The sequence below is a fragment of the Colias croceus genome, chromosome 14 (assembly GCF_905220415.1).
Source record: "Colias croceus chromosome 14, ilColCroc2.1".
Lineage (NCBI taxonomy): Eukaryota > Metazoa > Arthropoda > Insecta > Lepidoptera > Pieridae > Colias > Colias croceus.
The window spans coordinates 5,147,704-5,174,975 of NC_059550.1; the positions used below are offsets into that span (position 1 = coordinate 5,147,704).

Consider the following 27,272-nt stretch of genomic DNA (forward strand, 5'->3'; position numbering starts at 1 on the left):
TTAGATCGTTTTGTACAATTTCCCAGTTACTACCATTAATGTATTAGTATTTATTGATTGATTGATTATTAAGAAATATGATATAATAGATTTTTTTTTCCAGAACTACACAGTTTTTCAATTATTTAAGTAATAATAAAATGACCTCATAACTAATCCTAAGTTTTGGAAATTATTTTTGAACACTTCTTTTAAGACTTGAAGCCCCACTTAAAGAAATGTATGACTAACATCTTGATTGCTCAAAACATATTCTTAAGAGATAAATATAATATACAATATGTAATATATATAAGGCACATTTTATAATTTGACACAATGACTTAAAAGCTTTGTCCCGCAATATTGGACGAATGTGGTAGGAGTGTGGTATGCGGTGCGTATAATCTTTCCATCGTCATCGGTACGGTCGAGCCGCGTCCCTGTAAGCGTATTATACGAATTAACAATTAGCCATGCCTACGACTAGCTAGCAAGTTTGCACAAATTTACATAACAATAAGCCCTTTCAAATATCGGCGTTGGGTTATGGTGATTTTTTTAAATTAATTGGATCTCGAAGCGTACAAAATTGTCCTCCCCTTTGTGGTCAGTTATGCCACGCGTTGCGTAAGTCGATTTTAAGTCAAGCAAGTAATTGAAATTATGGATATAATTTTGTATGCTTATAAAATTTGTTCGATTCTTTGTGTTATTAATAATGTAAAAGTTAACATTGAGAAAAGCGTTAATGTTTTCCATTATTGGGATTAATACTGCTCTTTAAATAATATGTACCTCTCAACGTGATTTTTACTGTTCTGTGGTATCAACTCATATAATTATATATTTTTATTGTCAGTTAATGCACCGTACAATCTGCCGCATCATACAATTTTCCTATTCATTAAACGAGTCCGTTTACAAATAAAATAAAATGGAATATATGGAAAACGAATACGTACATAAATGTATAACCGTGGAAAAATCATCGAAGCGAGCAGGCGGCGTCGCGCCCACCATTCAAATGGGCAGCGATAAAAGCTCAAAACTAAATCGAGAGACGAATGAACAAGAACAATGACCAGCTTAAATTGTAGCATTGTGTGCGATTGGCGACACGTCCGCGAAGAATAGACTCATTTGCCTCTAACAACATTAATGCCTCCGTGACCCCCATTCCATCAGTTTTTGTTTGTTAATCTACAGAAAAGGGCGTAACTCATTTTGTCAACTCGTAATTTAATTTCACTTGAACCCCTACGACTCCATGCGAACCTTCCTCGAGGCACTGGACATGATGTAGTTATTAATTTATTATCTGTTAACATCCGGAATGAAATATTAAATAAAATTAACAGAGGATTCTGAGAATTACAATTAGATTTCCACGAACCGTCATAATATCTTTGCTAAGTTCTATAAATAACATCCTTTTGCGACAACGTGCACATACGTCCGTTATATTTAAATTCAAATTCAAATTATATTTATTTGCAAGAATGTAGTTACAGATTCTAGATGTTTTTATTACAATGTTATGTGGCTAATACATTCTACCCATTGATTGGGTGTGCAAATATTAAAAAAGAAAGTTTTTTTATTTGCACACCCAATTTAATTTAGTTTTCAAAATAAAAAAAAATTATATATATGTACGTAGGTAATTTGATTACGAATCCATTCAATGTAGATTATTATAAAAGTAGAGACTTGTTTTGTAATATGTTAAATAAATTTTGAATATAATATAATAGAAAGTAGTAAGGTCCGAAATAACAAAAACATCAATACGGACCGACGATGTCGTAAATCTGAAATATCAAATAACGTAAATAATTCGAAAACTTTAACGTCCCTTATTACGCATACCCCAACAGTGTCCCAACCAAAGGTGACGCTATCGCATCGAGAAATGCTTAAAATGCAATTTTACAAGAGGTCTTTTATTTATGGCCCCAAAAAAATGTAAAATACAAACGTTTTATTGCAAGGCTTTATAAAATAGAACAAACAACGGGCTTCTATCATAAGACGGGGGATGTCGGGATGTATTTGTCTGCCTACATCTTAGGGAGAGCCCTTGATAACACCTTTACAAAAATAAATTCAGCTAAGGGTCCACGATACTGCTCATACATTCTAAGTAGTAAATAAATAACGAGCGCAAAGGATTAGGTACTCACTTAAAATAACAATTTTAATCATCATAATTGCAAAAATAGTGTAAACAGAGAACCTTTCAAGCCCTTTCAAATAGAAGATTCGAGTGACTGATAAATTTGATTATTCATTTCGACAAAGAGATTTAATTTTGATAAATCAACTGTATTGTTATAGAGATTTATTTCATTTGCTGCGAGGCCTTTGAGTTCTAAAGAAGTGAATATTTTATAGTTAAATTATTATTTCCCGATAATTTTAAATTCGTTACTTGAATAAAATTGGGGAAAGCTTCTTAAAACATTGAAGAATTGCTGAAATAAATGAATATTAAATGCGTTGTAAAGTTGTAGTGAAGCCACTTAGCTTAAAGTAATTGATGTATTCTCTTTTCAGTGGGGTGATGTCGAGGCAAATGGTGAAAAATGTAAAATATTTGAGATGCAAAATTTTATAATAAGAATCGCCGAGATTACACCTTGTGCTCATCTATTTTTAACGTAGCGGCGGGAAGTAGGACATTTTTATTGCCCCCGGGCTCTGGATTAGTTTTGTTCTGTGAATTTGATGCATATAAAATGAACTCGATTATTCAACGCCCTGCGCAACTTGCTTAGTATTGTAATATGAATTTGAAATGAAGTTGCATTAATATTTTATGCCATGACACCATGTACCTACCTACAGTTTATAATTAAGTACGAATGCACTGAATAATAAAGAATAATGAACATAATCTATAATGTGACATAATTATACATAACAGTACAAATGCAATACATAATTAAAATAAATAAAATACTAGAACAAAAGGCAATTTCCGAGTTCGTTTACAATGCTACAGATATAAAACGTAGAGTAATTTGGAAACAGGAATCGAATATCGAAATTTCTAATTTTTGCAGCGCATTGCCAGCGTGTTTCTCCATTATCCAAGCTGCATCAAATGGTGCGTCTCAATTAAATTCCCCAATAAAAATTAAGTACAATTCAACGATTGAAAATTCCAAATAATTCGGTACAATCACGTGACATTCTGTATCGAATGAGACAACAAAAGTGAAAATATGAACATGTGCAAAAAATATCTCGCGTATGCATTTGGGAATTTCGCGTGACAGAGAATTTAATACGAGGGGAGTCTAATATTAAACCTTGGGGACCCATCACTTTTAATATCTGGCCGGCGTCCTAGAGGCCTCCTAAATTATTTACCAAATGGAAAGGTAATGGTCGCGGAAGAGTGCGAATGAACGTATGCAAATTTTATAAACATGTATTGTTGGCTATAAAGCGTGTTAACTCGGCGCCGGCATAATGAAGAATGCGAGATCGTCAAAATATCTCGGGCAATGTACATCCCTCTGAGAGTGAATTTCGTCGTTCTGCGTAATTATGAATTACAGGCTGAACAACAGTTTTATACCTGTATGGTCATTATACGCTTCGAAAGCTCCATAAAACCTAAAAACACGGCGCGTGAGTGCATGCGTGTATTTATTTTGCTTTGTTTTAGGACAAATTTAATTTTGAGCACGAGTTGTGAATTAGGTGAAATACTTAAAACTTTACTACATTCTGAAGTCATTAAACAAGATAATAACGAAATTTATTAGCCAATGAATTCCAACAGTTATAACGTTTTGTACCTAATTACAAAAATTTTAACCTCTTTTGGGGTACACAGAGGAAAATTTAAATTAAACAAAAGAAAGCGCAACTGTGAATGATGATTAATATTCTAGGGACAAAAATTCATAAAAAATATAATAGAGAATAATAATAAGTTGCTTATATATCTCAAATACGACTATGATAATTAAATTGCGATTTATGTGAATCTCATTAAATTTGCAATAGCAAAACTTTTGCTCACGTCTTAGAGATGGTAATTAAAGGGGTTACATAGAAAATTGGACATTTGGCGTGCTGAGGATTAATGGGGAAAAAATCACTATTAATCCATACACGTGTCTGCGTTTAGGGTGAAGGGGTGAACGAGTCACGGACCATAAACAGTCACGCATCGCGGCGGACCGCTAATCACAGCGGATCGCTTACTCGATGAAAATAACGCTATTTTAGCACAATTCCTAACGACTTTCTAATGTATTGAACTTTTTTAAGCTTAAAAATATCCTTCGACCTGTATACTGAGGTTTCAATTACCATACTCGATAGCTGTAACGGCTCATACGTCCTATAAGTGAATACGTAAATACATAAAGAATTAATTTTATGTTTCATTTCAATCTTTCTTTTGTGTTTTATAGATTATTCAAATGAAATCCCTTATTTAGCTTACGTTAAATCATAAAATAAAATTCATGAATATAATATCAGCATGCGTATTGAAGAAATTCCAAGAAAACTTTTAATGGAAAATGTAATCAGTGGATATTTTTGATATTTTTCCTTTTAAGTGGCAAATCTTTTTTAATTTTAGTCGTGGTCAATTATTTTTTCCTTGATTGAAAATTATTAAAAGTTTGATATGCTATAAAATGGGAAGCTTATTTGTTATTTAAAATACTGAATTACTGTTGAACTAAACAATCTAAAACCTGATTTTAGTAATGTTTTCTTTCAGGTTTGGATTTATTCAGCGTAGTGCGTGTGTGTCGTTTCTAGGATATTTTTGGCTGTTTTCTTTCGTACAGACCGTGATCTTATAAATAAATTTAATCTTATTAAAGGAAATGTTTGCCCCCTTTACATGCTGCTTGTGGTTCGTGAAGCATATTTTATAAATTTTTACTTAATAAAAAAAATAGTAATTCAAGTTATGATTTTGCATCAGATGGATGTAGCAATATTAATGAATTAATGTAATTCATTCATAATCTCATTAAGTTATGAGTTATTTTATATTTGTATTATCTAGGCCTTAATAAATCTAAAAAAATGTCTTGTACTCCTTCCTTGCGTCTCATATTACAGAAAATATAATGATCAGAATATGAATAAGCACATTTAGCGATAGCTACTAACAAACACTAAACAAAAATATCATCCACAAACATAAACAGACGCATGCAAATAGAACCGAATACGGTAATTCAATTATTTTACATTGTGCTATGGAATTTGTTAATCAGCCCAGCGAAACGAGAGGGTTCAATTTTATTCCGACGGTACGTTCACACCGATTTACAACGCGGTGGGCACGGACCGTGTCTGAGGGAACTTGATTAGCCCGTATATATTATTATACGATATATAATTGACTGAATTCCTGTAGCAGACCATGGTAACACATTTGAAGCGTCTGCCAAATGTGTACTGTTTGTGAGCGTTGTTTTGAGCTTTTGTTTTGTTTATGGTATTGAAACAGTATGCTATAAATTAGTTATGTGTTAATCAACTAGTAAAATTAACAGTTATAATCAAACTAAGGGAAGGTATACATGAAATGTTTTCTTATCGATTTTCAGTTATGATGTGTATGAATTTCGTTTATTTATAAAGTCCTATTTGTAATAAAATAATTCTGCAATTTCAAGCAATTCTATTTCCTTTAAATTTCGAACGATTGAGATATTAGTAGTAGTTGTAGACTCAACAGAATTGCGTTCTCAATTATAAAAAAGGATATACTGGAGAAAATGTGTCAAAAATTAGCAGTGATAGAGCAACTGAACCTCTTATAGATTACGCGTTTACACATCGAATATTTCTATGTAACCGTGTATAATCTAATATCTGGATTCAATCCTTTACCCGCATACAATCGTAAGCCCATATTATCGCCACAGTTGAATTGCGCCTAATGTGCCATACGCGCCTGCGGTCACAATTCGCTACCAGTTATACACCGAAGGACAATTTATGATCAATCCACTGATTGTATATTTAAATGAACTAATGAAACGGCAGAATAATGCGCGTGATTTTGTATTGAGTACATGTGGAATGTAGAATATTAACAACTATTGGAAAGTCAAGCATTAGAAGTTGTGGAAAAATGCCATTCGCAAAGAATATAACCTCAAAAGTGATACCACTATTAATGACTTACGTTACATCTCTTAGTCTTACTGTCACGTCTAGTCTTTTAAACTGTAAGAAAATATATATATATTGGTTTAAAATTGTTACTTACAAGTTTCAGAGACCGTACATATTCAGTTGCAATTTTTATAAGTATAGAAAACACAATGAAACCGCTAATATCACACGGCATGCATGGCTTGCAAGAGATGCATCCAGACAGGTGTTTGGTTACGATTGCGGTCACTGAGCGATGGTCGGTCACAAACCGCACTAACGTGTCTTCAAAATCCTATTTTCCTAGCGCGATATTTTATCGTGTCGTAGGCTATTTCACTGTTGATCATAGGACTTCTTATAATTGTCAGCATACTATATAATAGAGGACTATAACGCGATGTTATGTCATAACACTGTGTTCGGTGTTTCATTTTCAGTGTCTGTTTGCATAAGATATATGAATCTCTATAAGAACGCCTTTATTACCTGTATCATAATTTTTGCGTAAAGCGCAACATACAAATATTTAAAAATATTTAAACAATCGTGTAGAATTATCGTATCGCATAATGTAAAATTTTAAATTCTTTGAACTTCTAGCTATTGTAACCTATTCTGAATCAATGCCAGTTGGTGGCCCTCATGCGATCAGTTAAATAACAACACATATTATATTGTTACACATACAATTAATGCGCTTATACACCTAACGATAAATTATTAATAATATTTTGATATAACACGATTAGATGGAACGTGCCGGATCGAAAGTAACTGTACCTATTTGTATAATTTACTAATTATCTTATCAACTGAAAATTATTAAAAAAATTCTTAAAAGTGCATACCTACTTACATTTTAATACGCATTAAATTGAGATCTTTATCAAGCGAAAATAATGTTGATAATGTAGAAACGTCCTTACAAATGACACATAGATTTACACCCAAACAACTCCTGACCTCATATAAATTTAGTTAACAAAACAATAAACGCGTAAAGCCACTAGCAGAAATAAATAAAATATGAATACAATATGATAGGTGCTCGGAAAAAGGAAATAAAATTTGATCTGCACTAAAAGCTTGTGCATAGGCTACATTTTGAGCGGGGTATTAAAAAGCATTTGGAAATGTTTGCTAATTCTCCGACAGAAAAGAACAATCGCGGTGTGAGTGCTATGTGTTGTGCATTACCGCTATATCGTGCCACAAGAATCGTACTTTTAGCGTTTTCTAAACTCATATTGTAAATGTGAAAGATTTGGCAAAATGCTACTCAAATAAGCAGACAGTATATAGTTTAAAATAATACTTTAAAATAATCGTGTAATATATTATCGTAGTCATCATTATTATTACCAGATCGATAACAAACTACCATTAGAATGCTCCTGTTCCCAGTAACATAGCTTTATTTCATATTTATTTTTATATTCATGGTCAACCAGGGTGAAATCGAGATAAGCCACTAGTCTTTTTATACGAGTCTAGGTAATATATCTTTTTATTTTCCTTGGAAACAAAATCAAGAAATGATTACAATTTATGAACGTAATACCATATTACTGTAATCTGGACTCAGATTAAGCATAATTAATTATTATTGCTATAGATAATTCGATACTTTATCTATTAACGTTGTGGTATACATACATGAATGTAAATTATACGTACCTACTAATTACGTAAACTCTAAATGATAACTATAAATTGTAGTAATAATATGTACATTTTCTTACGTCATTATGAGGCAGTGAAAACGAACGCTTATGTTTTCTTCCAAACAAAATATTATTGTAGATAGTATTTACAATAAATCCGACGATAAGCCGCAATTACGTATTATTAGCGTACAAAAATGTTATTCTTTGGACCGAAACAATTGTACAATAGAGATTAGAGAGAAGAGACTACTAGCTATACAAACATGAGCCGGGCTTTCCACTACAGCTTTGTCCATTATTAACTTCCTCTATACACCTGCGTTTAAAGACACGAATGTTTTATTTTATTACATATTCTTTTAGTGAATTGCCGTTTGTACGGGTAATGTACGGGTAGTGCGTTAGAAACTAAGAACCTTAGTGCATGCTAAATTTTAGTTTAAGTGCCCTCGGTTTGGAGGAGTGTTACACTCCGAATTACCTTCAAGAAGATTTAAAATTGTTTAGGTAATTCTGAGTTTGGAGTAATATAAGATAATAATAAACACATATAAAAAATATGATATAGTTCATTTTATTATAAATGAAGATTCAAATATTCTTCTGGATATGTATTTATTTAGAAATTTTATTGTTTTGTTGTAACTTGCCTAATCTCTTCCTGCCTATTACACAGAATAAGCCTTATGAGTGAGAGAACATAATACTGAAATTGAAAAAATAGAAGCACATTTTATCAATGACGTCACGAATAGAATTTCCTTTACCAGCAGAAAAGCGCTGTCACGATCACTGAGGCGTCGGCAAATCATCCCCTATGTCTGGTCATCCGTCGCTGTTTACAATGCGAGATAACCGTGATTGCTGCCACCCTCATATCGGAAGTACCATCGATCGTGAAGATAAAATCATGTACGGAACCAGCTATTTATTTGGTTGTCATTCCACGACGTAACTTCACTGATGAGCCTTTAAAGTCAGAAATTTCAAGTTTAAAAAAGAGGTCATGTATATACGCAAATAAAATTCATAATCTAAATGTTGCAGTCATTCACATCAAAATTTATTAGGAACATCCCTTAATAATATCTATTTGGATTTTACTATGTTTTAATGATGTAAAAATCTCTTTACTGGTACCAATCGACCGCTGTAAACACTATTTTGGACCGAATCGTTTTGATATACAATTTATCACAATGTAAGTGCGGTGAGCATTGCATTAAATAAAATAAATGATACAAACACACATATGGAATATATATACGCACAAATCCGACGATACCACCTTCAATTTTTACTGATAGATCTTAGGGTGACCATTACTCATTGAAAATTATCCTGCCCTAAGTGGCATTTCACGTAGTATCCAGTGATGCGTGCTCCCTGTATGTACGCAAAATGTATATATAAATAAAAACGTCAAAATCGTTTTATACTTTAGATAACTGTGCACTATAGTTACTATGTAGTAGATAGGTTTTCATCTGCATTACTCACTAGTTTCCGAAGTATTACTATCTAGGGGCTTAATACAGAAAATATAATATGGATAAGTTTACTTGCAAAAGGATTATGATAGAGGGCGAGTGACCAATATGGCGCATAGTCCACATTATTAGATAAAAGGTATCAGGTTTATTATCTTAAATAGTGTTTGATTATTTTGTGTACCTAGATGTATATAACAATATAAACAATCACACAACTTTCAATCATTAAATGATTAGAAAAGTTAATCGTAGCTGACAATACGTTCGAATACGTATTAGATTTTCGATAACAAATAATAATGAAAATAATTACGCGTATAAATACAGATAGCGCTCTATAATTGCCCAACCACCTGTTCAAAATGTATCATAAACAGTTAGGCCATTTATCATCATTCATTAGGACCCTCGATAGATCAGTTGGTCTCGTGAGAGCAGGCTTAGAAAGGGTTTAACTTGGAAGACGTGTCGTTAACCCCATCGACTAACTGCTATCGATTAATTATTAAATACCGATTCCTCTTGTTACTTGCTAATATGTGTTACAAAGTTAGTTAACTACGGATAAAATATAATTTTCCATTCAATATTTAAAACTATTTAAAAATATTTTAATAGATTCAAAATTATCCTAAAAATAGGAAAATATACAAAATAATAAATAGTATATTACTATGTTAGATATAGTATTCATACTGTTTCTATTTTGGAAAACGAATCTGACAAAACATAATGTTACAACGTAATCAATACAAAATTCTACATAATAAATGATTCATACAATGAGTTGGTAACTCGGTAAGCCGTAAGTTAAACTTCACTAATAGCTCTTGCTGCCATTATGGATCAACCAAAAGCAGAATTCCTCTGGGAGAAGGGTTCTTACCAAAGAATAACTACCTTAGACGTATACTTTATAAAGTGAAGTGTATATCACGGCAAGGGGTGCTATTCATGATAACTGTATTATGAGGATAGAGGTTATTTCATAAATTCAGACTTATTAAAATATAATTAGTATTTTAATAAGTCTGAATAACATACTTCAATATTTATTCAATAAATACTGGCTTCAGGAATCACTCGACTTTTTTAACACACAGTTAAAAAAGTCGAAGAAATATTATAAATTTATATTAAATTGCTCTTACAAAAAATTTGAGTCACCAAAGGATGAAATCAAGAATTTGAACTTTACCGTTACACTACAAAACTAAAATAAAAATAACGTTCATAAACAATATTCAAAGATTTCTCAGAAATCGTATTCTTCGTAATACCACAGTCGCAAAACAAAAACTAAAATAATGAAATACAATTAACAAACTGTAAGCACTCCGTCTAGGCAAGGTGCGGCTAGCTACGTAGACTGTAACATTTCAAAACCACTTTCCTTAATTACCTCAAGTGTTAACTTGAGCTCTTTAAACATTTTTACCCTTACAGATATGAAATTAACCCTCATCCACACGAGAAAATTGTTTGTGACAACCCAGTTTGAAGAGATAACTATTTAATTTACTTACCGTTCAGAAAGTGCAAAGTTCTTGTGAAGTAAACACTTATGTGTTGGACGTACGAACAACTTCAAAGGTATATTAAATACCCTCATGCAGAATGCACATATATTTTTATAGCGAGTTATAAAATACCTATTAGATTTATTATTTAAAATTTATGCTTCCGCGTTAGCCTTATTTATTATTTTATTTACTACATCCAACTTTGCTGTTATATTTACGGAGTAATATTCTTATTGTATATTATTATTATTGGTTAGTTTACACAAATAAACACTCTCCAATAAAAATATTTCCTCATAATAAAAATACCAGATTACGGAAACGTTTTATTGAAAAATGTTTTATAAATTAATTAACATTTTCATGTATGTAAAAAGCAACCAGACGCGATCCACAGCGTCGAAGAGCGGTCCTGATTGATGTTTTAAACTGTCGCGTGATGCCACTAAATTCATGTGAAAAGCTTAAACCTAGCCTAAGAGATTTACCTAATTTTATGGATATAAAAAGCCGTTCTATATTATTTCTATAGCAAACGGCAATTAGGAAATATATTGGGAACAAGGGCGAGAACAAGCTCTGTCTACAAACATCAATTGTTCGCGAACTATTTGCTTACTATAGGAATTGATGACAATAGGCAGGCATCATTTATTTAGACTTAACAATAGACAGCGTAGAATCATAGTTCTAACACGTATAGATTCCTGATATAATATATTCGTCATTATAATCGTTAAAGCACTAAAATCGCATATTTATGATATTTTAATACATGCAGCTCTTACAGCAAGCGGCTGGACATAGCCAGCGACTCGTAATTGCAGTAACAAGGGTGCTCTAACGTTATTTAGTCCGATGGTGTTAACGTCCCCGCCGACTCGCCGCACTCCACATTTAATTATAATTATTTTTCAATCGCCTTGTTTCACGGGAGAATTATTTTAATGAGAAAATAAGCTCTCGGTTGTAGGTAGCTAAAGTTTTTTAATTTAATTTAAATTTGTTGGAGTGACTTTATTTCGCGAACTGAAATTTAAATACGTTAATTAACTACGATGGTGATATTTTCAAATGTAGACTATAATATCACTACATACAATAAATAAACAGTAGATACTGAAATGTAACTTTATATCTAATAATATGACTCTACATTTTAGCTTGTAGTGGTTAATTTTGCTTTGGTAGACCAATTCCATCTTTTAAAGTTTTAATCTTTCAGTTATTTTTTAATTTAATACATACAATACATTTAAATGGTATTCATGTGTCCTGTGTTATCATAGGTGTATATACCTATCTACAAACAACAAAGTCACTGTAGGTACACAACTCTTGAGTTAATATTATTATTTTTGCCTTGAAACAGGCGCTGTCGCTGAATCTAATTTGTTGTAAATCTACGATGTAAAGTGTAAACCATGAGTAAGCCGAGGCATCGAACGATAATCTTTGAAACTACAACATCAGCACGCACGGGATCTACACCGATCAAATACTTACGTCTATACATTAAACTTTACTGTACATTGCTTGCTATGTACGAACTTTTGTGAGATATTGCGGTATTTTGTAATCAATGAAACGATGAACTCATATGAGTTTTATCAGTCAGCGATACTTCTCTAAAAAAAGATTTCTATTAAGTGTTATTGTATTTCAAAGTCAAAATATATATTTAGTGAGCTATATTCGTATATATTATGTAGTTATTTCATACTGACTTTTCTATAATTTAGACTCTACTAAACTAAAAGTAACCTTAAGTTTTTATATTATTATGTTATGTTCTGACTTCAGGCACATCACTCACACCTGTGTTAAACACATCCTCTCATTATATTACTTTTCACACTATCATAGATTTCAACCTTAAATGTATTTTTTTATTCAAACAACGACAATATTTAAACGTAAAAACACATTTATTTTATTACATATAAATTCGTTAACAAGAACGAACATGCTATTAACTCTTTTGGTACAAAGTGCAGCCTCTCTCAGTCTCACGGGGCCGTAATGGATGAGGTGAGAGAATTTAACGTGCCTAATGGACACCCTTTTTAACACGTTAATACCGTTAAAATTTCTCAATTTATAACTTTGTACATTTTAAAATATAACCTCTTATAATACACATTAAATACAAGTACTTATTCAACATCCGTTCTCCGCTATCGACAGCTAATCGCTTTATCTCCAATTATTATAATTCAAGCATTAATTACCCATCGACCGATATTATCAAGAGATGCAACGTAATTTATTTTACCTTAAGTTATGAACTGAAAATTAAATTAGAATACGTCAGCTGAACGCAAAAGTTGGAGTTTGGCGTCTAGTCGAAACTGAAAACGCCAATTTACTTAGACCTCTCTGGGATTTCATACAACTAAATTCCCGCAGAGTTCACATTAAACATCGTATATTGGTGAGATCATGGTTAAAAGGGCAAATTGCATGGAGAATGGAATATCCGTTTGAGTGACAGTCCCTTGCGCGAATCGAAAACAGAATTCGCAAAGCGTGTCGGGAGATGCAACCCTCCAAACAATACAGTAAACAGCCAGAAGCAAATATTGTCAGAAACGTCAGTTAATATTCAGAGCGTTGTTAAGACGTCTGTTAAAATATGAGAAATAAAAATCATCCAAAGAGGGTTTGCGGATTACATCAATACTTACTTTATATAGTACACAATATTACTACATATTTTTAGTCACCAGTAACAAAAAAAAGAAATATACTTTAAATCAGATTTATTTGAATTAGGTAATTATTTACACTAGCAACAAATTAAATAAAGAAGATTTATACAGATATTTAGGTCTAAGGACAGTTAATGTAATGAAATTTTAAATGTTATTAAATTTTTCTATATTGTATGTGTGTGAACATTAGGGGAAGGAGGCCTAAAGTGGGCACAGAGCCTAAAGCGGGCACTCAGTATAGTATCGGAATTTTAAATAATGGCGCGCGCGCGACGCGTGAGCACGATCCCCAAACCCCTAGCCCACCTCGCGGCAGTCGTTCGATTCGCTTGCGAGCACGCATTTACAAGCTGCAACAAATAAATGTTTTTCGATGATTTTTGAAAAATATTGCAAGGTATGTAATATGTGTTCTTTTTATTTTGGTGTTTACAATCCTTTCACCAAATTTTGTAAGTTATTAAGTGGCTATCTGGCCGTATTTTAGTTGCATAAAAATCCACGTGTCTAAAAATTTTGATGTTAGAATTTCGTCTGAACCTTTCATATGTCGAAAAAGGCAAAGCGGGCAGGGTAAAGCGGGCACGCGCCCGCTTTGCCCCGTCCGCTAAAATTCACTTACATTCTTTCTTTCATTCATTACACACACATACATTCTTTTCTTAATTTGCTTTTTCCTTTTATATGGTTAGTAAATATAAGCGTAAAACTTCACAAGCCTCATGGCAACGCTCAACTATGCAGCAAGCAATGCGAGAAGTGCAAGAGTTAGGAAAACCTGTCAAAAAAGTAGCAACTAAATATGGGATTCCAAGAACGACATTGCAAAGACATCTTAAATCGTTCGTGTAATGAGCTTGGTAGGTTAACTACTGTCTTTTCTACGGAACAAGATATGGAGCTTTTGGAATACGTGGACTCTTTATTTTACGGGCTGTCTAAACAAGAATTTATGGAACTTGTATACCTACTTACCTATTAGGTACATTATTTTAGGAATTATTTTGTTTAAATACTTGTCGTTCACATGTTATGCCGACCTTTATAATTTGTTTCATCATTAATGACAATTATAAATTTATTTTTAATTTTGTAATGAGACTATATGAGACTTTTATTTTTTTAAGTTCCTTTGTTTCATATATAAATTTAAAAATAATTGTGTGACTGTTTGAAATACATAAACTTATAAAATATTTTTGTCTTTTACTCTATTTATTATATATATATTATTTGTGGCTGTATATTTTGAAATCTGCTGTTTAAATCCAGGCCTGCCCGCTTTACCCAACTACTGCCCGTTTTGCCCTAAACGAAAGCCCGCTTTAGGCCACCCCTTCGGGCAAAGCAGGCAATCGTAGGCTTTTAGTAATCTGTTAATAATTATTATATACTTTAACTTTTGACAAATTTAACCTCTTAGCATTCAAAAGTATTTAGTAATGGAACTTTTTGCAAAAAAATAAATGGTTTAACTTCTTTTCAAACTTCATTTTTTTTAATTTTCCGGTAAGGTGCCCCCTTTGGGCCCACTTCCCCTAATTTCATTCAACACTAGAAACGACTTCCGTAAAATATGAAGATTGTATATGAATAGCTGTAGCGAACACATTTATTTATTTATTTTTTTTGTTAAAATATATCTTCTCCCAATTAATACTTTGAATTTATTAAAGACTTTTTACTAACATGCAAAAAATATTTACTTGTACAAATACTTAAATACTCTTAACTGGTCTTAATAGGTATGTATGGCTCCATTCACATCAGGCTGAGAAAACAGCAGCATACAAAATGAATTGATTTTATAAAAGCATTAAAGACGCAAGTTTTTCAGTAGCGCAAAACGTGCATTGTAATTCGATTAGACGTCACTCGTAGCACGGCGGAGAGGTTTCAAACATTAATCGAATTCGGTCTCCAGTAGACGGAGCCGTTAGTTCACATTATGGGCACGCTTGAATTTGCCCAGAATTCCGATACTTGTAACTGGGTTGTTCGATGTTTGATAGCAACTTGAGATCCTTCGATTGCAGCGTGTTAAGGCTCGAGAGCCACCACTGTTCGAATCATGTTCGGATACACGAACAGACTATGATCGCAGATTGAAAACGATTACGGGGAAAGACAAGTGTCGGTATGTGCATGTCTTTTGTTTGAAAAAATACGTTTTCTGAAGCTGTAACATTTTAATAGCTTTATTATTATAACGATTTACAGCATTATAAGTACATATTTTAAAACATTCATTAAGTTTTCGTAACTTTTAAATTTATTTTGCTCTTACCAAATTTCTTTCAGTAAGGATTTTACAAAAAACGACTATCTATTGCTTTTCTGAATTTATAGTAGTCGTCACTAAGACAATAGATTAACAGACGGATTAAAGACACTTCATACATTTAATATGGTTATAGGTATAAAGCGATATGTAATTTGGTAATCACAATGTCGGATTAAGATAAAAATGAATTGTATTATCAGTAAATGAGAATTTAATCCTCTTTTAAATTCAGCAGAATTCTATAATGCTACCTAACGTCCAAAACGACACCAATTTTATCGGTGATTTTCAGTTATTTTTAATCTTTTAATAAGTACTTGTCACGCTAAATAAAATCTGTCGATGACAATATTGATTACTTAGCCTAATTTAAAAATAGCACACTATTAATTTAATGATCAGTTTAGACCCAACGTCGTCAATAAGATTCTCAAAGTAGGAGCTATATCTTCATCATATGCCCTCATTCCCTAAATTAAAAATCTCAGTAAAACTGCAAGTGATAAAACTCGACAAACGCGACGCTAACTTAGAACAAGCAATCATCACTCATTACTTTCAGTCGTCAATCTCTCCAACGACTTTAATTTATAAGGGCACATCCAATGAAAAATAATAATCTACACATACCTATATGGAGGTAGCTAGGGGAGGTTCATAAAGAGAACTAAGCACTAATTAATGACGTATTGGAAAGTCACGTACGGGTTATCGCCCAATACCAACGCCAATTACACTTAGCATTCCATCAAGAATAGGCTGCTAATGATGAAGCTTCGTAATTCGACGAAACCAATTAATTAAAACGCTAAATAATAAAAGGATCCTAATCTACAAATCTCATGTAGAATTAATTAATTCGTGTAGATAATGGATATATTGAATAATCTTTTTAAAATATGAATCAATATATCGAAACTAATTATACAATTAAACATGCAATAATTTTCTGGAAATATAGATGTCGGTCGGCAAAGTTGCAGTCTCAGCATTGTAGAACTTAATAACTGAAATGATGAATGACAGTATATTTACATAGCCGACCATTTGGATAAAGCCTTTTGGATGTAAAGTGAGAGTCTACCTTTAGGAATGGATTGAAAAATTTTCATTCAGTAAATTAGTCATAACGGCGTAAATTTAATAAGCGAGATAATTGTCGCACGGATTTATAAAATCGTTGGGTAACGAGTGACGGGATAAAAGCTCTTGACTACTTTAGAATTTTGCAGCAATTATTATTTATGCGCACGAGAAAGTGCTACTTTAATTATTATTTGTATATTATATGCTATTGAAAGATTTACCAACGCTTGGTAACAATCATAAAGAACACCGCAATGCGCTCTATCTAATTTTAATCATAAAAAAACATTCCAAACCCTGATTTCCATGTAATGGTACAGAAAATTTGTTATGCAGAGGGATATTATAAATGCTCTAGTTGTTATACTTTCACAGACTCCAACATTGTAAGATACATTCTTGAGTCATAAAAAAGGGAAATTAAAAGTGTTTAATAAAAAACACTTATACTTATTTGTACTTACCTTACATTTTTTACTAAATCGAGATATTTCGTATTAGCCAAGGCTTTTTTGACGGATAAAGTCTTCAAAAAATAGTTTTAAATAAGGATATAATTTGTTCAAATTTAAACAAAAAAATGTATATTATTTAATTGTATTTAATTCACGTATCCTTAATCTGCTTTTAAGTGATTAAATATGATAATTGCCATTTTATCTATGCATTAATAAATATAAAAGCGCGAGTGCTGAGCACGAGCCAATTCTCTGTGGCCGCTACACTGTAAAACTAAAATGAAGGTCCTCATTGTTTTAGCAGCATTAGCTGCTCTCGCTTCAGCGAAATATGTAGGATTAGATATTGAAGAGCAGAACACAGCTTACAACTACATGGAAAGGTTCGGTATCCCCGAAGCAGAGAGAATTCGTAAAGCTGAAGAGGAATTCCTCAAGAACTCAAGAATTGCTGGAGGTTCCCCTGCTAACTTGGGAGAATACCCCTACCAGGTATGTGAATAAAAAGTTTAGAAAATAACTTTTTATTTTTTTCTTGTCAGTAATTTTGTGGATACTGAATCAAACTGAACCACCAAGATCAGCGTACTCTCTCATAACACTCATACCATTTTGTTTTCATTTAAGCTAATAAGTTTTTCTATTACAGGCTGGTCTGATCTCCGACATTACTGGTACAACTGGACGTGGTGTGTGCGGTGGGTCCCTCCTCAGCGCTAACCGAGTGCTAACAGCTGCCCACTGCTGGTTCGACGGTAGAAACCGCGCTTGGAGATTCGAAGTCGTCCTTGGCTCCATCACTTTGTTCCATGGTGGCACCAGGATCTTCGCTGACAATGTCGTCATGCACGCCCAATGGAACCCAAACAACATCCGCAACGACATTGCCATGATCCGTCTTCCAGTCAACGTCGGTTCTACAAGTACGTTATTTTTCCATTTTTTGCATGACATAAACTTATGAAATGATTCTAGTTTAATCTACGTTACATAATTAAATCAACGATGAAAATTTTATAAAGTACTTAAAAAAACTCTATATTGGCGCGGAATGCAAAGACTCGTTTCCGCCGTACCTTTTTTGACATACTTATATGCATTTTTAAGCTATAAAACTGAAAACTGAATGTTCACCTTTATGAACTGGATGCGAGGAACAGATATTTTTTCATAAATTACCTTAACAACTTCGAAATATTTTTTTTAATCCTTTAATCACACTTCTTTTAATCATGTTTACAGACGTCATTTCCCCAATCGCTCTTCCCTCTGGATCACAACTGAATGAGAACTTCGCGGGAGAAACCGCTGTTGCTTCTGGATATGGATTAACCGGTGACAGTAAGTAACTTTTTGGTATTATGAAGTTTTTCAATCTTATTTGAATACTTGAAAATAGTTTGCAATTAAATTTTTGACAAAGCTTGAGGTTGATACATTTTTTTATCATCTAAATTATGAAAAATTAGTCTCTAAAGTCTCTTAATCTTATTTATAATGTCTTTTATAGAATGACACTTAATTAGAAGCGTCCATAATTTACGCGAGATGTTTTAAGCGGGGGGTACAAAAAAAAAAAAAAAAATCCGCGTTATTTATAGACGCCCCCTTACACTTACTTTTCCATTTTTGAATGTAACTTAATGTAATCCGTATTTCAGACGTCAACATCTCCAACAACCAATTCTTGAGTGGCGTGAGACTGAGCGTGATCACGAACAGCGTGTGCCGCCGCTCCTTCCCCTTCATCCTGCAGGACTCCAACATTTGCACCAGCGGCTCCGGTGGCACCAGCACCTGTAGAGGAGACTCCGGTGGCCCTCTCGCTGTTACCAGGAACAACAGGAGGATCTTGGTAATTGTTTTTATGAAACATTTTAATGCTTATCCGAAAAGCACACTGCCTTGTTTGTAACGTTGTTTTCAGCACGGACAATGCATTCATCAAAATGTCCGCGTTTTTTTTAACTTACGAACATAATATAAGTATTTCATCGATCAAAGGCTGTGATCGTTAGCTTTAGCCCTTACGTTGATATTGAAAGGGTTATTCTTAACTTTTAATTATTACAGTCCCTTATTATCATTCGAATCAGTTTGAATTTTTTTTTCTTATAACATCAGTTTTCGATTTATTTCTCTTTTTTTACGAATTTGCTATACTATATATTTTATTGCAGATCGGTATCACCTCCTTCGGTTCAGCTTCGGGCTGCACACGTGGATTCCCAGCTGCTTTCGTCAGAGTTACGTCTTTCATGGACTTCATCAACTCCAACTTGTAAATTGCATCTATGGATCAAATCATACGAATGTTTATGCTTATTTATTGTTAATTTATTTAACTGATAATAAATTATAAGACACTTTACAACGAATTTTATTTGCCTGCTCCACTATAGGTATAACGATAAACTTATATTATACTTTTTGCCAAATTCTAATAAATGTTTAGCGTTCGTTTAAAAATTGATTATTTTATTAAATATTTAAATTATTTGCTTTATGAATTTGGTTACTTACTTGAAACAGAAAACTAATCTGTTCGTAATCAATACCTACATATAATTAATTAGTGAAAATGGGGTACAAAACAAAAGAAGAATTAGGCAGGCGTATCTGATGCTACTGGATGAAATATATTTTTTATTCACACATTGTTCAAAATACTGCTGAAGTCCTTCATAATATGACATTTTACTACCCACTTATGCTAATTAAAGTCATCTGTAAAAATTATATTATTGAATTATGAAATAGTATTTTCCTTTAATTTAATAAACTCTAGGAGATTATTAAATTAAATAGATAATATTATAGTGCAGAATTTTTAATAACACACAATTGTAATTACTTTTAACTCAGATTAGTTACCTATTTGAATGCTTTAGGAGCACATTCGTTTGTATCTTTCCAGTAGAACTTTTCTATGACAAAAGTAAAACACATAGATATGGTAGGTACACTTATATAGAAATTAAGTCAGTATTTCGTATCATAATTGGCTAAATTTACAAGTGTACTCTCTAGCTTACTATTCCTGGAATACAGTAAATAATATTTATATTTAAATGGTATAATAAACAAGCAATTAACACACGTTAAAATTATTGCAACGTCCAAAAACATGCTTGAATTGTAATTGCTTACCCGGTTATAGTTCATAGATTGTCTTCTAGGCGTCAATATATTAAAACAAATTAATAATTAATTAGGTATCCGCAATCAAACACACCTTAAATAGCTCAACAATAATAGGTGAAATAACACTAGTTTGAAAAAAAAAACACTGGTGAAATTATTTTCGAAATTATGTCAGTAATTATCGAGAGTCGTCAAAACTTGCTTGTAAAAATCTAAAAGTGTATAATTGAGATATATTTTATCAAAAGTTATCTCAATATTTTCTACCGGAAAGCAAATAAATAAAATTTGATAGGTACTAATGAAAATCAAGTTACAAATATATCAATTTCAAAAACTTGACTAATAAAACATAGCAATAACAGCCTAATATGCTGAATTACATTTAATGAATTTTTTGAAGAAAAAATTCCTTCCCGCATTAACGAAAAAAGCAGCAGGCGCACAGCATTTTGAATTAGAAGGATTAATTAGAAACGACGTTCCCAAAAAGGCGTAACTTATTTTCTTTCCCCTATTTCTTTTATGTAACCATGCATGCATACATGTGTAGTGTCCAATAGATAATAAGTAAGTATAAGTGTTAACGATAGAGCAAAAAAACTGATAGCCCCTTACCCTTTTATAATTTATATTAAGGATTTAATTTCTAAAATTATTTTCTCTTTATGATTTTGTTAAAAAATGTTTTGGCTATGTTTAACAAAACAAAACTTTGAATATCAAATCATAGACATTTGTAAAAAAAAAATTCATTCAATAAGCTAAATATGTTTGAGTGTGTACAACATTAATAAATAATAATGCACAATATGTTCGTATCTAGAAAATTTCATAATCATAATCTTCATAATTGATAGCCTCATCTTATCTAAAATAATAAAAGAATAATTTTGCACCAAATCTTGTTTTATACTAAAAGAGACAATGCATATACACGTGGCGTTGTTGGTTGCTGTTCTTGCTTACGCTTCTGCGAGACAAATTACTCCCTTCGATAATCCTGCCTATGGATACATAACTAGATTCGGTATCCCAGAGGCCGAGAGGATTCGAAAAGCTGAAGAAGCAATCCTCAATGACCCCGATTCTAAAATTGTGGGAGGCGTCCCCGCTGCACTGGGACAGTATCCTTACCAGGTCTGTACGAAACCTATCATTATTCAGTCGACGACAGACTAAACTTTGTTGTATAATCTTAATACCAAAGCAGCATATAACTTAATTAATATTTAACTGAAAAATTCTAAAATTTTGAACATAATATTCGTAGGTATCTAATTAAAAAGTTCGACCTGACCAAAGCATTTTTATGACGTTACAGGCTGGACTAATTTCTGACATCATTGGTTTGAACGCAAGAGGAGTATGTGGTGGTACCCTTTTAAACGCTAATAGAGTTTTGACAGCTGCGCATTGCTGGAACGACGGCACCAACCAGGCATGGAGAGTCGAGGTCGTCCTTGGCTCTGTATTCTTGTTCAGTGGTGGTACCAGGCTGCAAACTAGTGTTATTTTGGTGCATCCTCAATGGATCCCTGCATTAGCACGTAATGATGTCGCCGTTCTGTATCTGCCGCAATCAGTCCAATTTTCTGGTGAGTTGGTAATTTTAAGCAAAGTTAATAACTATGTATAAAGTAATATTGCTAAAGAATAATATGATTCAATCAATCCCGTGCATAAATACTGAGCGAATATTCAAAGAAATCCTATATTTTTCTAACTCGGTGTTGAGATTTATTAAGCACTAGCCATTAATAAAGTGAATTATTATCTTAGGCTATTTAATATGCAACCACGCTTTCAGACATACATCATGTAGTAACTACGTTATTAAGAAAGTAAATTCTAGCACGAGCACCGACCATCTAACCAAATTTAATTATATATTTCAGCAAACATCGCCCCTGTAGCATTACCAACTTCAGCTGACGGTGCGAACTCATTCGCTGGATCATCTGCTATTGCTTCTGGCTTTGGACTTACGTCTGATGGTAAACATACATCTAATGCATAGAATCAATAAGTAATATTATTACTACAAGTAAGACTAAAGTAATAAGTACCTACAAACAACTTTTCTTTCAAAATCATGTCAAAAAAACACTATAAAATAACAACACTTCGTTTCGAGATAAGACAGGATGTATAATATCTCTTAATTAGCGTAAATTGACTGTCTGAAGATAAAAACCAACCATTTGTACTTGATAATCAAATAGAATGTATTTTGTTTGTTTTTTAATTAGGTGGAAGTATTACTCAAAGCCAATCCTTGAATCACGTGCGACTCAATGTGATCACTAACCAATTGTGTTCCATTGGATATCCCTTCGTTATCCAAGATACTCATATTTGTACAAGCAGCATTGGAGGTAACAGCGTCTGTCGTGGTGACTCTGGCGGTCCTCTAGTCATTGAAAGAAATGGTCAACGAGTTTTGGTAAGTCCATAATTAATTAACAAAATATTTAATCACCTTCTAAGTGTCAGAACTAGGCGAACCGGAACCAGCTTTCGAGTAAAAAAAAGAATCATCATAATCGGCTATCCCAGTCGAACGTTCTGATGTAACAAACCCAACAAAAATGAAGAAAAAATATTTACAAGTTGGTTGGAAATTTATACAGAACACGATCATAAACGTCTTTAAAGTGTGGAATCTTCTATCAGATTGTCTACCATCATAACAAACATTAAAAGTGGATGTACTAGCTTCCCGAGAAGCAAATTTTTGAAATTATTAAATAAATAATAAATAAAAATATTATTAATGAAATATAATTGCTTTATTCAAATCAACGTTTTTTTTACAGATTGGAGTTACATCATTCGGATCTACGGCAGGATGCGCGAGCGGTGTGCCGGCTGTGTATTCAAGAGTAACATCATTTTTAAATTTCATCAACCAAAGTCTATAAATGTTATGTTTTTAAGATAAAACACTTAATAAATCAATGAAATCGTTTTTTTTTTTATTTTGTAGCCGTATTAATTAATACTAACCCGTGAGTTTTACTCTCTCAAGAAAAACGTGAATCTAAGAATTGAATTATAGAGTATCCCATATAAATATAACTATAGAATAGAAAGTTAAATCATACTAGGTACGTTGAAAATTTTGAATTCTTTAAGAATTCTTTAAGTTTCGGCCTGACATGTACGTTGGTATTATAAAAAATGATGTACAGATTTAGTAATTACGTGGATTACAAATCGAGTAATTTATTTAATAGTTGCAATTCTCTAGTCTTTAATGCTTCTATTCGCATTATGATTCGTGCAACAGACATAAAAAAATATTTTTAAATGATGATATATGGGTTCAATTTGATAAGAGTGTCCTTCGACAATCTTTTAAATTTTTATTGCATAGAGCGATAAATGTATATTATTGTTTTGACGATAATTATTCTAAAAATAAAATGAAGAAAACTGATTGAATGGATTGGATTTCAAATAATAGTAATAAAATAATAATAGTTCTAACTTCTAATACTAATTATTATAAGTTCTAATACTAATCTAAATTATGAATCCAGAAAGCATTAATTTTTAAATATAAATAGGAATTAGAGCAATCTTCATGGACTTTTTTCGCAAATTAACCTCTGATATATTACATCCTTATCAATATTATCTATGTGTGTTAGGCATCTGATAGGAAATCCTTTTTGACGTATAAATACATTGATTTATTTGTATTGTATGTATTGTATTTACACGTCAATACTTCGAAAATATGTAAGCGTGTGTTTTTTTTTTTTTCACCTCATACCAACCACATCATTGGAACACAAGTATAATATTATGAACTAGCTACTCCGGAAGACGTAACTAAGTCCACTACTGGACGACATAACCACATATTAATATTGTAATACTGTGGCATAACTATGCCATATCGCCCCTTTTACGTTTTTTTCCCTCTCTAAGAATCTTTCTCGAGTTTTACATTTATCAACACGTTTGGCAATTCATTTTCAATTATATATCTATAGATGACATCTTTAACCCAACGCTGTCTAACAAGTTCAAAACTTTTAAAATTCTACATTAGGAGGATGAATGGCTAAGAAATACATGTTTACGTTTAATTTTGTAAAACATTATACCATGTAAATGTTCCGATTCTAAAAGAAAACTAGAACTACGTTTTTGTTTTATATAACTATTACTATTATCATTTCATAATCTTATACTGAATCAACCTACGATAGGGATTACCCACCTATATATATATCTAATCAATACTAAAGTAATTAGCCAATAATTGCACAAATCTTTTGTATATTTACTTACAATAATTGTGTCGTTCTATTATTTTCGCTGGTCTATCTTTGTTTATCGTGTTTAATCTTTTTAATTGATTATTCTTACGTTAGTCCTAGATTACTATAAAAGCGGGATTTACGAGCTAGTTCATTAAACACAAACAGCAATATGCAGGTGCTAGCAGTTCTATTGGTCGGTCTTTTATCCGTCGCCTACGCGGACGTAGACCCTCTCTCAAACACTGCATATGGGTACTTGACGAGGTTCGGTATCCCCGAGGCGGAGAGAATTCGCAAGGCTGAAGATGCTGCATTAGCTTCTAGAATCGTCGGTGGCGTCCCTGCCGCCCCGGGACAATACCCTTACCAAGTAAGTTAAAGTATTTTTATATCCCTTTGGCAGTTTATATACTTGTAAGGTGTTCTCATTATTTATAGATTTACATAACCCAAACAAAAAAAGTCGTTAACTTCTCATTATAAAATTCTACCAGATACGCTTCAATATTCAAATGTTAAGAATAATAGATGTGTAGAGGTTTCATTTTTTTTCCGCCCATAGGCCTTGAATCCATAGTGATAAACAAAATAAAAATATTTTTTACCTATGTACTAGACCATTGTTTAATACATTATTCGTAGAAGTTTATAATTTTTGTGCCCCCAAACATAATTTTGGGCGTTTTTGTTTTCTTATCTTTTAAATAATTATTTAATTCATAAATACGATAGTAGGTTACTTATATTTTATCTACAGATTTTTTTATATAACGTAATGTATTATTATTTATCTTGTACGTGACGACGATTGATTTTGTGTTTTCGCTTTAATGATATGATAATCAACAAACTAGTCCAACAATAAAACTAATATTGTTATTTTCAATAGGCTGGCTTAATCTCCGACATTATTGGTATTAATGGGAATGGAGTTTGCGGGGGCTCCCTGATATCAGCCAATAGAGTACTTACTGCAGCTCACTGCTGGTTCGATGGACAAAACCAAGCCTGGAGGTTCACCGTTGTCCTCGGCTCCGTGTACTTGTTCCACGGCGGTACCAGGGTCCAAACGAGCAGTGTTCAGGTGCATCCTTCCTGGTTCCCCCTGCTGGTCCGCAACGACATTGCTGTGATTTATTTGCCGCAAGCCGTGCAGTTCTCAGGTAAATTTTTCGTAAAATTGACGTATTTTGTTTATCATAGAAGTTGTTTTTTAATGTTATTAAAGTAATATGTTATTTCAAATTTGAAATTGATTGATAAGTTTTAAAATATGTATTTCTTTCAAAAAACAAAGAAGTAAGCTATGATTGGTATGGGAATTAACGAGAAATTATTTATTCCAGCTAACATTGCTCCTGTCTCCCTCCCAAGTAACGCTGAATTACAAGAGAGCTTCGCTGGTGATCAGGCTATCGCTTCTGGATTCGGTATTACTGCTGACGGTAAATAGACTGTTTTTTGTACAGTTGATTCCTTTTCCACTATAATATGAAATTAAACTGAGTTAAAAAAAAAACATGGCAAGCTTAACAACGTTGTTAAGTGCATTATTTCACACGTATTTATCCAAAATTTCTGTATTCTAACATCTATTTTTTGACGAACAATACCCCATGGACACTCGAATGTAAAAGTATGATTTTGGTTATTGTTATAAATTATCATAATTTATCATGAATTATTATAAACCCTAACTTTATTTTGTTATAGGAACCGGTATCTCTAACAACCAATTCTTGAGCCATGTGCGCCTCAACATCATTTCAAACTCGGTCTGCCAGCTTGCGTTCCCTCTGGTTCTTAGTGATTCCAACATTTGCACCAGCGGCCTTGGAGGAACTAGCACCTGCCGCGGAGACTCTGGTGGCCCACTCGTCGTTGAGAGGAACAACAGACCAGTTCTGGTGCGTATATACAGTGTTTGATGTTAAATAAGCGAAAGCGCGATAGAAAAGCAAAAGCCCGAAAGCTTCAATTGCAAATGCATTTTTTTTAAATAAATATTTTAGCATACTATATAAATGCCACTAACCCGACTTTGCTTTCAAACATTTGCCCATCTCCTGTGCTGTCGGAGGACATCTCTTAAACCAAATTTCTCATAGTATCACATAGTATAGATTACTATATTATGTGTACCTAGTATTAACTAAGTACTCATAATAACATAATATTTTATTTTTAAACTAAATTTACATATTTTCTAGGTCGGTGTCACATCATTTGGAATTGCTCTTGGCTGCCAGATCGGATTCCCTGCTGCTTTTGTCAGAGTCACATCTTACATGGACTTCATCAATGAAAATTTGTAAATGGACAAAATTATAAGTCTATATTTTATAGTCAATAAAAATGTTTGATATAAGAACATAGTTTTCTTCCAACCCTTTTTTTAATATGCATGTGATTTTTTGATGACGTTTACTTTTACCTTTCTAAGTGTTACAGTTCCCATGTCTTTCTAGATAACTGTTCCTTTTTTATGGCAGAA

The 27,272-nt window shown here is 32.6% G+C and overlaps 2 protein-coding genes across 3 annotated transcripts; both read left to right on the plus strand.

Annotated features, from left to right (window-relative positions):
- Window positions 1–17,596: 17,596 nt before the first annotated feature.
- On the plus strand, window positions 17,597–23,425 carry LOC123697407 (collagenase-like). Of its 2 annotated transcripts, XM_045643912.1 has the most exons (7): window positions 17,597–17,849; window positions 18,007–18,271; window positions 19,019–19,212; window positions 21,826–22,099; window positions 22,400–22,498; window positions 22,754–22,947; window positions 23,321–23,425. In XM_045643912.1, the coding sequence occupies exons 1-7, from the start codon at window positions 17,637–17,639 to the stop codon at window positions 23,423–23,425; spliced, it is 1,344 nt and encodes a 447-aa protein (XP_045499868.1). In that variant the 5' UTR covers window positions 17,597–17,636. The 2 variants fall into 2 exon arrangements, with proteins under 2 accessions (XP_045499868.1, XP_045499869.1); XM_045643913.1 differs by lacking the exons at window positions 21,826–22,099; window positions 22,400–22,498; window positions 22,754–22,947; window positions 23,321–23,425 and adding exons at window positions 18,600–18,698; window positions 19,538–19,642 and having other exon boundaries at window positions 18,007–18,280.
- Window positions 23,426–24,778: 1,353 nt separating this feature from the next.
- On the plus strand, window positions 24,779–27,146 carry LOC123697417 (brachyurin-like). The gene is made up of 5 exons (XM_045643931.1): window positions 24,779–25,148; window positions 25,668–25,941; window positions 26,125–26,223; window positions 26,492–26,685; window positions 26,989–27,146. Exons 1-5 carry the CDS (start codon window positions 24,948–24,950, stop codon window positions 27,091–27,093), a joined length of 873 nt encoding a protein of 290 aa, XP_045499887.1. The 5' UTR covers window positions 24,779–24,947; the 3' UTR covers window positions 27,094–27,146.
- Window positions 27,147–27,272: the final 126 nt, after the last annotated feature.

Coding starts and splice junctions, on each gene's coding strand:
- LOC123697407 (XM_045643912.1), top strand. CDS start 17,637: ATGAAGGTCCTCATTGTTTTAGCAGCATTAGCTGCTCTCGCTTCAGCG. Junction 17,850..18,006: donor TGGGAGAATACCCCTACCAG/GTATGTGAATAA, acceptor TTTCTATTACAG/GCTGGTCTGATCTCCGACAT. Junction 22,100..22,399: donor GCAATCAGTCCAATTTTCTG/GTGAGTTGGTAA, acceptor TATATATTTCAG/CAAACATCGCCCCTGTAGCA.
- LOC123697417 (XM_045643931.1), top strand. CDS start 24,948: ATGCAGGTGCTAGCAGTTCTATTGGTCGGTCTTTTATCCGTCGCCTAC. Junction 25,149..25,667: donor CGGGACAATACCCTTACCAA/GTAAGTTAAAGT, acceptor TATTTTCAATAG/GCTGGCTTAATCTCCGACAT. Junction 25,942..26,124: donor GCAAGCCGTGCAGTTCTCAG/GTAAATTTTTCG, acceptor TATTTATTCCAG/CTAACATTGCTCCTGTCTCC.